Source organism: Centroberyx affinis, unplaced genomic scaffold (assembly GCF_046629955.1).
Source record: "Centroberyx affinis isolate AG114_WGS23_722 - 3 ecotype Tasmania unplaced genomic scaffold, CSIRO-AGI_Caff_v1 ptg003282l_1, whole genome shotgun sequence".
Lineage (NCBI taxonomy): Eukaryota > Metazoa > Chordata > Actinopteri > Beryciformes > Berycidae > Centroberyx > Centroberyx affinis.
In genome coordinates this window covers 109,803-123,232 of record NW_027281298.1, presented here as the reverse complement: position 1 = coordinate 123,232, position 13,430 = coordinate 109,803, and the positions used below count along the sequence as shown (strand labels likewise).

The window sequence follows — 13,430 nt, the reverse complement described above, 5'->3', positions numbered from 1 at the left end:
TTTTCTCTCTTACCGCAGTGCTTAATTTTTCTCAAGGTGTGTCCAAATCCAACAGCCTGCCTGGCATACTTAGTCAGTCTCAGCTGACCGACTGATGTACTGTTATAGCAACAAAATCACACAGCAAACCTGTCAATGTTAATTTAACTCAGAGAGTGTAAAAAACAACTCTATGCCAGTGTTTATATCAGTCCACATCCATCAGAGTTAATTTAACACTTTTGAACAGCCGCCTCAGAACCACAAACAACTCTCCAAACAACACTGGCTCAACTCAAAATAATTGAAAAATCAACATTTCTGCTGAGCGGCTGTGTAACATTTTGTGAGACATTTTGTTTCTGTGTAATTATACTGTAGAACCAGAAAACAGTGCTGTTACCTGCAGTATTACCAAACATTTTCATAGATAGGGTTGTTTGAATGAGGAAGCTCAGCAGCAGTGCAGTGCAAGTTCAGAGATTGCACCACTGAATGAAATCTCAGATGTAAGTACAGTATTTTACCTGATGATGGCGCCAGATATGCATCACTATCAGGAAACAAATAGAGAAGCTGAGCAAAACAGACAACTGGATTTATTATTGATTCAAGTTAAAGGTATTTACATCCATTGAATTACAAAATATGGAATGTGGCCAGAATCTGAGAAAACATTTCTCTTGCTTATGTATTGCAATTGTAACAGGTTAGATAAATCTTTCCTTTCTTGGTACACTGTCTCATGTGAAGTCAACAGCCTCACCTGTCATTCTGACTTTTAATTACAGTACAGGTGCCCATCTGGATCATGTGCTTTGTGCGATTTGTGCTCAAGTTAGGCAGTGTTTGCTTAAGGTGTCTGAATTGTTGTAAATCACAAAAACCTACAATCAAGGAATGTAAAACAGAATCACCAGCAGTAATGCCACAAAATGCTGTGTATAAAAGTGGAATTTAGTTGCTCCCCAGATAAATTAACACAACGACATTGAAATTCTATGCTACTACTTCCCTTATCTTCAGATGAAGAAGCCTCTCTGATACTTCATAGACTCTATAAAAGATTTACCACACCTGAAAGCAGGAGACCTTCTGCGGTGCATCCAAACCTTGGTCTAAAATTTTATGAGAACAGAGGCATGGCAACTGGTTTTGAAAACACTTGTGGATTCAGAGTGCAATACATACAAAATCTTCAACACATTTCAACCAAGAAAAAAACTGTTGTGGTGAGGGGCAGGGGCACGAGTTGTAAATTCCTGCCATCTATGTTACAACAATAAAACCAAAACATGTCTGAACAATAGCACATCCCAGCTGCAAATCCAACCAGAACATGTAGAACATACAGAATATTAGAGGTGGGCACCAATATGGATTTTCCATATCAATATCAGCTGCACTTTTCCAATGCAAACTCAATAATACTGGTTTGTGAGAAAGACTAGTTTCATGAAAACAGCTGTTTACTTGCTACACTTGGACCATAGCAAGAGGCAAACAGTGCTTTATCCAGACAATATTAATCATTCCTGCTGATTATGTGAATCCCTCTTTAACTTCAACCAGTATCACTTTAATTTACTGTAATCTCATGCCACCAGAGAATAAACCAATTTTGTCCAAAGCTATCTGTGCTCTTCCTACAGTAAGTCCCTCTCTTCTAATAATACCTAAGCTGATGAGCACCATTTGTTTCCAAGTTAGCCTTTTGCCTTAACTAAATTTTAGCTAGCTTAAAACATTTTGGTCCATCCTAGTTGGACCCTTTCCCCTCCTCTCTAAACTGAGACAGTTTGTTGTATTGTTAGCAGTGTAACTAGGTATCCCAGTTTCTCTCAACGCCTCCTTGTGCTGCTGCCAGTTCTGTTGGCAAGGTCACTGAGCAGAAACTATCAATTTGCGTGTTGCATTGTCTCAAAACTTCCTGCTGCAAATAGTATGAAAGAGGCATAACCTCTTTATCTTAGTATCCATTTTCCATTTCAAGCCAATATCATTATATATCATATCATATCATATCATATCGATGCCCACCACTATATAACACACACATGCTCAGAGGGGATCACTGTTTCTTGCCTCCAACCCAAGGGTCTCATCCTTCCACACTCACTTGTCCACATCCACGTGAAACATGAGACTGTCGCTCCTCTCCTTCACCTCAGTAGGGCCATCAACCTCGCTGGAGGCAATTAGAGAGAGGGATAAAGATGTGAGGGGACGGGCGCAGAGGAGAGGAGAGGGGATGTTGAAAGAAGAGTGGTAGAGTGATGTGTGGGTGGCTGAAGATAATCTCTGAGACACCACAAGGTGTCGTGTCGCCATCTCAGGGATGGTTGCTAGGCAACAGCATCCCTCAGAGTCTTCCTCCGGGTGGTAACTAGGTTACCCCAACTCACTATCATCTGTTAGTGTTTCGCTGCATTTTCACAACAAAACAGTGTCCTCTTCCTGTCGGTTGCTAAGTTATACCAGCCGGCTCGGCATGGCGGCATCCCACCCGGGCTGGCAGGGGGTTGCTAGGTTACACCAGTTCGTCCAGTAGAGTCCCTATGCTGTGATGCTGTTCAGGAGGGCCAGCGATGGGTTTGTTGCACATGGGGCAGACGCAGCGCACCTCCAGCCACTTTACCAAACACCTGCATGGAAAAACACAGAGAAAGAGGTAAGCAAGGGGAGAAATGAGTTGTCCCAAAAAGAGATTAAGGCCAAACTGGTTCCCAGCTGCCTACTCAGCACCCAACACCATCACATTACCACCCATCCACCCGACCAACCCCCCCTCCCGATGGGAAAATGCTCTTCATGTTCAAGATGCTTTGGAGAAACGAAGCCCTGGTATCAGATCAGCACCCTTAATTTTAGACACTTAATAATATGCAGGTAAAGACAATGAATTGATGAATGAACAAATGAATGAATGAATCTCAGCACTATGGTCTTTTTCCATTGGCTTTTTGTTGAATGAGAAAGATTCTACCGCCAAGCTGCCTTCAGGAAACTCAAGCTAAAAGTCGACGTGACTTGTCATCAGTGAACTTATAATGCGATCGGAGATTACCATTTTCATTTTAACAAGCCCAAGGCTGGTGCAAAGTGGTAACAAGAGTGAAGAATGACTCCACTGTGTTCTCCTGTACTCACTTCCTGTGGAAGGCATGTTGGCATGGCAACACTCCCAGCTCGTCTTTCACTTTGAAGTCTTCCAGGCAGACAGCGCACGTCTGCTGTGTGAGTGACAGACAGGACAGAGGGAGAGAGACAGAGAGCGAGGGACAGAGATGACATGAGAGACGAAATCGTGATACATTATTCTTGGCTTTGTTTCACATCAGAGCAGTACGATTTATTTTAAGAGGTTTGTGCTTGCTTACTATGATATAATAACATGTACATAAATCAGTACAAATGCATAAGTCCTCTTCTTACCCCGTGAAGATTCAACTTTTTTGGATCTCCTTTTAAAACTACCTGCAAGAGGAACACAAAATATGTTTGAGTAAGATTCTTGATCAATGTGAGGTATCTGTTAAATATCTGTTAAATATTCGGCTCAGGCTTACCTCTCTGTATCCAAACCGCTCACTCTGTGCTTGGTGTCGTAGTTTACTGTGGATAAACAAACAAACAACATCAATAAGCAACTTAATTTACAATCTAAATAGCTTCCAATTGACCATACTGTGCATGCACTGGTTTTATTTTACTGAAAACATACTGATATAAAGAGATACTGTATGTGTATATTTTCTAAACTCACCTGCTGTTTAACAGCAGGTCATTTGACTCACACTGAAACTTAATACTGTGTGGTTAAATTATAGGACTGACTGTGTGACTGGCTGTGTAATTGCTGGGTATGCTTTGATAATGAACTATCTTTTCAAACAGCTACAATGGCCACACATGCATGGACAAACGCAGTTGCAAGCACACACACATTATTAACACACACATATACGCAAGGAAGTAGTCATGTAACTACACGCAAATACACACACACAGACACACATACACTCAGTCGAGCACACACACACATGCACACACACACAGCTAATGAGTATGTTGCCTCTTTGAATCCCTGCACCACCCCCAACACCAACAATGGATAGGAGATCTTTATCGCCTTGCTAGTCGTGTCTGTTCAGGCAGTTATTTTTGGCCTCCTGTTATGGCTGTTTTCACACAACTAAACATAGGCTCAAATGTCTGTCACTGGCTGCCGGTTTGGCCCAAAACAAAATGCAAGGAGAGGATCTGAGATGAAAGCTGCACCTTATTTCTGATCCCCATGAAAAAAATATCAGCGCGAGTCAGTGCTTAAAAGTGGGAAATGACAGTATTCATTGTTTTTGCGTATTGGTTTATTGTTTACGCTGATTGCCGCTAACAATCTTCCATGTAGAACAATGTGAGGATACACGCTTTACATGCATCGAGGTTTCCCATGCCTGGAGAATGATGTGAAGTGTGTGAAAGGGGGCATGGCGGAGATTTCAGATATTTCGGTTCAGCTATTGTACCTTGATTGCTACAACAGAAAATCCTAACAGAGCTACTAATATCCAGTTCCTATTGTATGAGCTGACAATGCTGTTCAACAGGTGTGAATGACTGTACACAGGCATGCAAAAAGCTATTTATCAAGGTCTATTGGGAAATCCAATTCAGCACCCTCAACCAAATCAATGTTTGTCCTTGCAAAACACATTTTAACAGACTATTTTACTTCAAGGATAATAGTATTTATTTTGTTACAATCAAGTTTCAGCAGCTGCATCTTACAAACCTACAACAGCCCAGTTGATTTTTTGTTACTACATAAAAACAAAATCCAAAGCCAAAACAAATCCCAATCAATAAAGTATTGAACTTGAACTTGATCTTACATAAAGTATATTTATATATCTTAGTTAGAATATTTCAATATTATGTCACTGTCATGTCTTCTGAATCTGGCATTAAATGTGTGTGTGTGTGTGTGTGTGTGTGTGTGTGTGTGTGTGTCTGTGTGTGTGTGTGTGTGTGTGTGTGTGTGTGTGTGTGTGTGTGAAATTTGGGAAAACAAAGTCAAGATTTTCCTTTAGAATGAAGTTTAATCTTTCTACGGCTTTGCTGTATCCTTTCAGAGGACGGCTTGCAGGATTAATTTCTTGAATGAAATCTCACTCAATGTGAAGACATATTGAGAAACAGATTCTTCATTTCTTCTCTCATCATATTATCATTTTCAGTCACAAAGCAAAATATCTCTGTGATCGTCCTTCATTTCTGTAATCTGTCGCAAAGTTACCTGTCAGTAGTTTCAACAATCTTTTTCAAACTGTGGCCATCATTCCAGCTACAGAGTCGACTTTTTCAAACCCGCTCTCTCTGTACTGAGAGAACCTTTTTCAGAGATTCGATCAGCATAATAGATGTCTCTCCAGATATTTCCACTGACTCTGTTGCTATGTTCACATACTGTATGTTAAAAGCTGATTGCCAGCTTACCCTTTTCACTTCTATAGCATTTTGGAGTTGCTTGTCGATGGTTTTTCTCAATTACTATCTAGACTCCAGTTCTCCAGGCAAAGTCAGCATCTATACGACCATTCCCAGTTTCATGGTGTTGCAGTGCAGTTGAAAGAGACTGCTGATGTTCTACATGATGGGGATGCTTTTTATTGTGTCCTGTCTTTTTCTGTCTTGTTCTATGCTTTCATGTCTCTCTATTGTCGCACCGCATTGAATTTCCCCATGTCGGACAATAAAGTTTATCTATCCATCTACCTGATTATTATATTGTCTAACTAAGCAATTGTTACATGCAACATTTGCATGCAAAGCAAGGCACCTTCTTTGTTGTATTTGAGTACATAAACCAGTCATGTTCAACTCAGTGGATAATAAACCACATTATAAACTTTAGAAATCGCCTGTTGCTTTTTCCTCTTCTGGGACACGGACCCTCGGTGCAGTGCACAGGCCCAATCTCAAGGATCCTCCTTAATTTGGTGGGGGAAGGCCAGTCTGATGGCTCAGAGGTATCAGGAATGTCTCTGCTCTCATTATCCTCTGTACTGTCCTTAGTGGAGAAACCATCCTCAGCCTCCCCCTGCTCCTCTAGTCTCTTACTGCTGCTCTGCTATGCCTCACATTCAATAAAGACCCAGGATAGGCTTACTTACAGCTATGAATGGTGTTGTGGTAGATTGTGGTAAAATTCAAAATATGTTTTTTTTGGCACCCCCCCTATGATTTTGCAGCCCCACACATCGCATGCACTGCATACCCCCAGTTTGTGCCAATGTTAGCTCAGTAACTTTCTGAATATGAAGCAGGGCATTGCTGAAAGGATCATGCTTCCTCAGCGAACCTTCAAGCCTTTTTAAAGAACTCGATCCTTTATATGTTTAATGGAGGGAACTTCATGTGGACAAATAACATACAAAGGCAGACTGAGATTTCCAATCCAAGCATCTTGCTGCAATGTTATAATCGAACATCACCAAATCCCCAGCACACAGGAATTAGGAGCCTGTCTGAGGCGGATAATAGGAAACCTGCCCCCGACAGAGAATGGCATTCATCACTCAGCATTCGTTTGATGAATCACCCGGTCTATAAATGAATTCACGATCACACTCCTACCCAAGACTACCTTCGCCACTCTAATGGGGCTAAAGGAAGTGACTCATTGCTTATGATTCATATGCAAGTGCTTTTAGAGAAACAGGAAGGATCCAGGCTTTTCTGACACTGTTGATGGTTATGGTCAATTTAGCAATAAGCCCAGGTCAAACCAAAAAAATCAAGATTACACATTTGTGCCTGACACCACTAACCACAGAAACTGGATATTGATCAATCACGACTATTTAAAAGCTAGACATGCTGCTTTGTCCCTATTAGATGCTACTTGACCGTATTTTATATTTTGATCATTATCATCATCATCATATTGATATTGATTTTGTTATTTCATAAATAATAATAACTGAAATGTAAAAATATCTTGTTCGGTGAGAGAGAAAGCCGACTTGGCTGCCTGTCTTCCTGCCTTATAAGGCTGAGCTACACAAGACAGCTTTTCAGGCAATACTGAAGTTACTGAAGGATTGCCTCAGCAATGTACACTGACAACAGGGGAATTCCCTACTGTCAGGTGAAATTTTCTTTTTTGCTTTGTGTCTCACTTTATTTCCCATTACTAGAAATGTTGACCACATAATACTGGCCAAAAATTCTCCCAAGTATCCCAGTTTCAAAAGATTTTTTTTAAATGTGTCAACTGTAAAATCAGCAAGAAGTTGATGGCACTAATCTATGTAGCTTGTTACCAGAGCTGGAATCTAATTTCAGCCAACCTTAAAGAAGGAATGAGCTAAATAAGAGGCATAGACACAAAATTGAGCAAAAACTATACTGCATACCAGCTGCATACCAGCTACCACTGTTAGTGGCACGCATTTGTTTTCTTTCTTTCTTTCTTCTCCATTTCAATGTGTGCTTTGTTGTTCTCAGAGCATGCTGACCTACCCTCCCACCAATAAACAAGCAACATTTCCTCAATTGTTTTCCAGGTAGATAACACAAGTAATTTAGACAGCAATTCCAAACCATATCCAAAAAATAGTGCACCAAGCTATCAAATGGCAGGTAATTTGCCAAATGCAGAGACTCAGTCTGCCACTTAAAGCTCATAATGTTTGTATTTTTTAGGCCTTTTGGAGATGCTAAAATAATCAAATGTGGAACCCACCATACTTGAGTGCAGGTGTTGAAGTTGCCTTATGTAGGTCGTATAGAAGTTCATGTGTTGATGGCTTTATGTATTCCCACTGCATGCTATTTAGTAGACCGTGTCTATTCAGAGCTTTTCGACAGAGTTCCTCTGCAGTTTCCCTCAGCTGAGCCCGCTGCCCTCGCTGCAGTGGCGTCTGTCCTCACGCATTGTGGCAGGCTGCTTCCTGTTGCCTCATATCCTGTCCTTCGGACACAAACGTCCTTTCGGCTCATCGGGGAGTTCGCTGTCAACAGCAGGAGAGGTCACCCCCTTCCTCTTTTTTCCTCCCTCTTGCCTCATTTTCTTTCTTGCCTACCCACATACACACACACACACACACACACACACACACACACACACACACACACACAATCTCCCCACAATGGAGGTTTCTGTTCCTCTCACCTGATGAAGTAACAGCAGAAGATGAGGCTGAGGATGAAGACGAAGATGCCCGTGCCAAAGATGACCATGTAGATGTTGAGGGGCAGGTCGTGGAAGGTGATGGGCGGCATGGTGCACGACTTGTTGGAGTAGACCAGTCCCAGACCACAGAAGCACCCTGCAGCAGGACAGAGGGGGTATTTAGATACACTTACTGTAAGCACACTCTAGAGGATAGGAGAACATGGCCGAGAGATAAGAGGCATGCTAGAAAGGACACAAAAGAGAAGGCCTGACACACACTCCATCCACAGAAACCTCTCTCACACACAATTGAACGCACATTCACATTCGCACTTTTCGCAGAATACACTCTTCCACTCACAGGCAGCTGAGGGTCAGACCTGCAGCTGTGTCCGCCTCTAATGGAAGCCAAACATTGGAGCTTCATACACACACACACACACACACACACACACACACACACACACACACACACACACACACACACACACACACACACACACACAGATGCACAGATTGAGAGAAAGAGGTAGATAAAGAGTGTGTGTGCACTTTTGTGTGAGAGAGAGAGAAATGGAGATGAAGAGAGTCCTTTCAATACTGTACTCTCAGTCTATCCATTCCTTTCTTAAAACATGCATACTTCTTAAGACATCTAATCTACAAACACTAAGTCAACAAATATGTTGTTTAATCCTACTCCCACCCGAAGGCTCAGTGTCTGACAATGTAGTTAAACATATAAAAGCATAGTATTGCTGTATCTAAGCAACTGGGTTGTAATTCATGACAAGCTGTAGCCTCATTTCTAAGTCTGATAATAGGTCTTTCTCATGTAAACCCATTAATGTGGATGGAGGAGATAGAAACAGTCACAGATGAAAGGTTAATGAGTTTGCTGAACCGGTCGAAGTTCTTCTTTTGTGGTATTTTTTGATAAAATCTGTTTCATCACAACGAGAAAGAACCTCAGCAGAGGCGGACTATGTTGTGTCAAGATGCAGAGTAACAATAAAACAGGATGAATATTTTAAAATCTGACATTGTATGTGCTAATAATCTGAACCACATATTTTCTTTCCTTGGGAGTGTATTCTTTTGTTGTGTAAATTGAAGGGAACAGTACTTCAATCTAATGGGGGTTTTTTGGGGGGTTTTTACAGTCTATGAATGTATGCCATGATTAAGAAACATAATACAAAAAAAAAAAAAACTCAAAGCAACTCACATTTTAAGGACCAATGAGTAAGAATCTTGAACCCCCTTTTATTTACAAAACAGAAAATAAAATATTGATATTGATATTTGCCTGCCTGTAAACTCATTCCCATTCTCTTAGCTGTATTATCATATTATTATATTATTATCGTATTATTATATTATTATCATTTCTTGTACGCTACACATGCAGCAACATTATGTTTCTTCATTTCTTGAATGCTCGAGTGCATTTTGGAGATCTTGGCACATGCTCCAATCCAAACAGATGGTATTCCCATCCAAAGTGCCGTCCTTTGTCTCGTCCACCTTGCTTTGACACTGAACTCCTTTGTGTGTTTGTTTTATCATGAAGTAGATTATCTGTGTTGCATCGCTATCTGCCAGTAAGCAGTCAAGGTCAGAGGTAGAGAGGTGGGGGAGGGGGGAGAACGAATGTGGCATGACATTCGACAGGCAGTGTTTACTGTGTGTGTGTGTGCATTAAGTGCATTACTTATGTGTGTGGTGGGGTATGTGTATATGTTTGCATTAGGAATAAGCAGATAGAGAGAGAGAGAGGGGAGAGAGAGAGAGAGAGAGCATTGTCTTGTCTTGTTTTGTGCTTGTTGTGTGTAATGGGGGAGTCAGTGTCTGCATGTGAGTGGAGGCTTTGTTAGAGCTGGGTCATGTTAATCCAGTGAGTGATAGTGAACTGGAGCTAAAGAAGGACCTGAATTCATCTCAGTCTGCCGATATGAAACTTTTCAATCCGTGTGTTCATGGAGGGCTGAGAGTACGCAGGTTTTCATTCCGATCAAACAGCTGATTTCACTCATTAACACACCTTCAACCAGAAAGGAGGAACTGATCAGTGAAATCATCTATTCCACATGGTGCCCATCCCTGTTCTAGGACCTCATATTACTATGAAATTGCTCTGTACAGACCTTTAAAGCAATTTAATTGTAATGGGAACTTGTTCCATGGGGCATATTTCTCATTGATGCCCGTATTTCTAATAACTCGCACAGCAAAAGTAATATGTTGACATTTCTATTTGACATTTCTCCCACCTCAGAGTGGAACCTGTAATATGAGAGGATCAATATTTCCCGGCTCTTGGCTCCATTCTCTCTGAATGAGAGGCGATGCTCCATCTACTGAAGCGCATCAGGTTCAAGTTCCACCGCTAAATTACTTCACTCCCTGAGAGACAATCAATGCCAGAGACAGTGGCGTTTGGCTAATCCTTCAGTCAACACTGTCAACATGAAGGCATAAATTCAACACAGATTAACCGGCCCATGAACACACACATACACACACACACACACATACACACACACACACATATATATGCAGGCGAGCGTGCATGTACTCACACAGACATAGAAAAATGACAGACATTAATAAACCAATGGCCTCATCTGGCAAAACCGATTTTCTCCATTACTTTTTAATTCACCAATTTACCTCAAAAAATCAAATCATTAGATCATCAGGACAGAGAGACACACGGTCTGTGTGTGTGTGTGTGTGTGCCTGTGTCATGCTCATGTCTGCATATCACTTCACAGCTGATGGCGAACATCACCTGTGAAGCCGCTGCAGACTCAGACTCAAATGTGGGTCATCTGTACGAAAGCCTTTGTGTGTGTTTATCTGTGTGCCTGCCTGTACGTCTGTGCATATGGATGGGTGCTCACGTCTCCCTCCATCTTTGTATGCATAGACAGCAGACAGCTATACGTGGTGCGTTGCTATGGGCGGAGCCCTGCATGACCACTGACCTATATTGGCACACTCAGGAGGCCCGTTGCCATGGCGCCAAGAGTAGCAGATGCAGCGAAAGGGCACGCTAGTCAAAGTTCTCATTTTAGGACACAGGACCAGAGTCTCTCATAATGAGTTTCGGCCATCAGGCAGACTCTCCTGTTGTCACTCAATAAGTGGGAAAGTCCCTCTGTGATTTGACAGAGCTGTAAAACACCTTGACTTATGGCTGCTCGTCTGACAGTTCCTATGAGACGCCTGGTGGGGGTTTTGTCCTATATAAGCAGTGTTCACACAAAGCTACTGCTGCTGCTGCTGCTCGCACTACAGGCAGAACTTCCCATCAAATATTCAACAGTTCACATGAGGGAAACACTCAACCCTGCTGCTGGTTTTCAAGAAGAAGAAGAAAAAAAATCATAGGAGGCTGGGCTCAAAACACGCATCACACGCATGAAGGCGCTAGAAGTGTCATGCATAAACACTGGAACAAACACACACTGTCTTCATCGCAGATACTGACACATAGAGCACACACTGAGGCCGAGGCTGGCTGATATTGCATTCATAGTTTGAGCAGAATGTCATGCTTTGATACTGTGTCTGCGTGTGCGTCTTGAGTGTGCGTGTGTGTGTGTGTGTGTGTGTGCAGGACTATTTCCCCTATGAATAGCAGGGGAGTTGAGCAGCACAAAGGGAGTAATTGTTCTTGTCTGAACACCACCAACAGTCCGCTGAGGAAGACCGTGGCTGCTGCACTCAAATGGGCAAAGTCAGAGGAAAGAGCACCAATCCATCATCTCCCCCATGCAGGTTTCACCCTGACAATGAAGGACTGACACACCACTTTACTCAAATGAAGGGATTCATTTTGTAAACCACGCACAAACAGTTCAACAGGGCAGCAGTTCAGACAAAGCAGTCCTTCACACTTTTTCTTTTGGAGATATTGGTCAAGACAGTCTTGACCAATATCTCTAAAGTGCAAGTGAGAAACTCAACATGAACTAGATTAGCCAGTGAAGGCAAATGCTTTGTGGAGCAGAGACTGGGTAGCCTTGCATGACACTAAACTGAGACTGAATGAGGTGTGAATGTGAATATATAGAATCAATCAGTCTACCAATCAATAAGTAGACTGACAGACTAACAGACTAACACGATCAGTACAGCTTTTATCGTAATGCATTGTTTTTCTTATTGCATTGCTGAGACCCGAATTTTATAAGGATAGCCTACTGAACAAAAATCACAGCAAAACTAAATAACCTTAGAATATTATTGGAATAACACAGTGATACTATAGGAGATTAAGAAAAAAGATAAAAAATAAAAAAGATAAGTAGGCTACAGTACGGCCACTTTAAACTCACTATTGAGTACAACAGACGCACCATAAGTCCTTAGGCTATATGAATACTAGATTTTTATTTAGGGCGAGCTGCGACAAATAAGCTATTTATTGTCTTTTTTTCACAGTGGAAATATCTCAGTTTAGAAACAGCATAAGTGATCAACTAATTAGGAATTTGATTCTAGTCCATTCAGCATTGCAGCTCGATCGCTGCTCGAGTTAGGCTATCACAATACTGAAATAATGTTGCACATATTAGAGGCCTATATAGCTCACAATAAAATGACTGCTCACCGTTACACCACTGAAACGGGTGCATCAATGCACCGGAGGGAGTCCTTGACGGGATCCGATTCGTGTTTATCAACAAGCCGCCGCCGCCGCCAGTGCAGATGGATGGCCACAATAAACTACAGAGCAGACCCAATGACGTTGGCTGAAGGAGACAATAGCGCAACAGCCTATTAAAAGGCCGTAAAAGGCGAAAAAAGAAACCTTATCGAAAGTTTAAAGGAAAACGCGAAGAAGAACAAGCAGAGAAGAAGAAGAAGAAGGAGGAGGAATGTGTTATGTTACATCAGTCGCGCGGTGCTTCATCCCTGACCAGCGCAGGCTGTGGATTCAAAATGAGAAATGGTGATGTGAATTTCTCCCCCCCCCCCCCTCCACCTCCCCACCCCCCACCCCCATGCGCACTGTATTGACTCTATTATTATTAGACGGCATAACACTGACCCAGCATCTGTGGAGAAGGAAAAACTAGAACACTGGCTCGATTTTCCTCTTCCCGCCCCCGCAGACCCTACTGACATGCGGGGAGACCAATCCTCAGCCCGCCTGTGTTGACTAATGTTGTGACGGCTTGGCTGGAGGGACTGCATGCATTTTCTGCCAGTGACCATCTCTTATTTATATCTGCACTAATTATTCAAGTGACAAAAT

The 13,430-nt window shown here is 42.1% G+C and overlaps 1 protein-coding gene across 1 annotated transcript; it reads right to left on the bottom strand.

Moving 5' to 3' along the window:
- Positions 1-2,464: 2,464 nt before the first annotated feature.
- Positions 2,465-12,826, bottom strand: rnf122 (ring finger protein 122). Its single transcript, XM_071538485.1, has 6 exons — positions 12,783-12,826; positions 8,159-8,315; positions 3,549-3,594; positions 3,415-3,456; positions 3,130-3,212; positions 2,465-2,624 (listed from the first exon to the last, which is right to left on the bottom strand). Exons 1-6 carry the CDS (start codon positions 12,805-12,807, stop codon positions 2,510-2,512), a joined length of 468 nt encoding a protein of 155 aa, XP_071394586.1. The 5' UTR covers positions 12,808-12,826; the 3' UTR covers positions 2,465-2,509.
- Positions 12,827-13,430: the final 604 nt, after the last annotated feature.

Bases quoted from the DNA above. Each gene is read 5' to 3' on its own strand.
- rnf122 (XM_071538485.1), bottom strand. From the start codon at position 12,807: ATGCACCCGTTTCAGTGGTGTAACG. The intron at 3,457-3,548 runs GTAAGCCTGAGC...TTCCTCTTGCAG, and splicing joins AGCGGTTTGGATACAGAGAG to GTAGTTTTAAAAGGAGATCC. The intron at 3,213-3,414 runs GTAAGAAGAGGA...TCACTCACACAG, and splicing joins AAAAGTTGAATCTTCACGGG to CAGACGTGCGCTGTCTGCCT.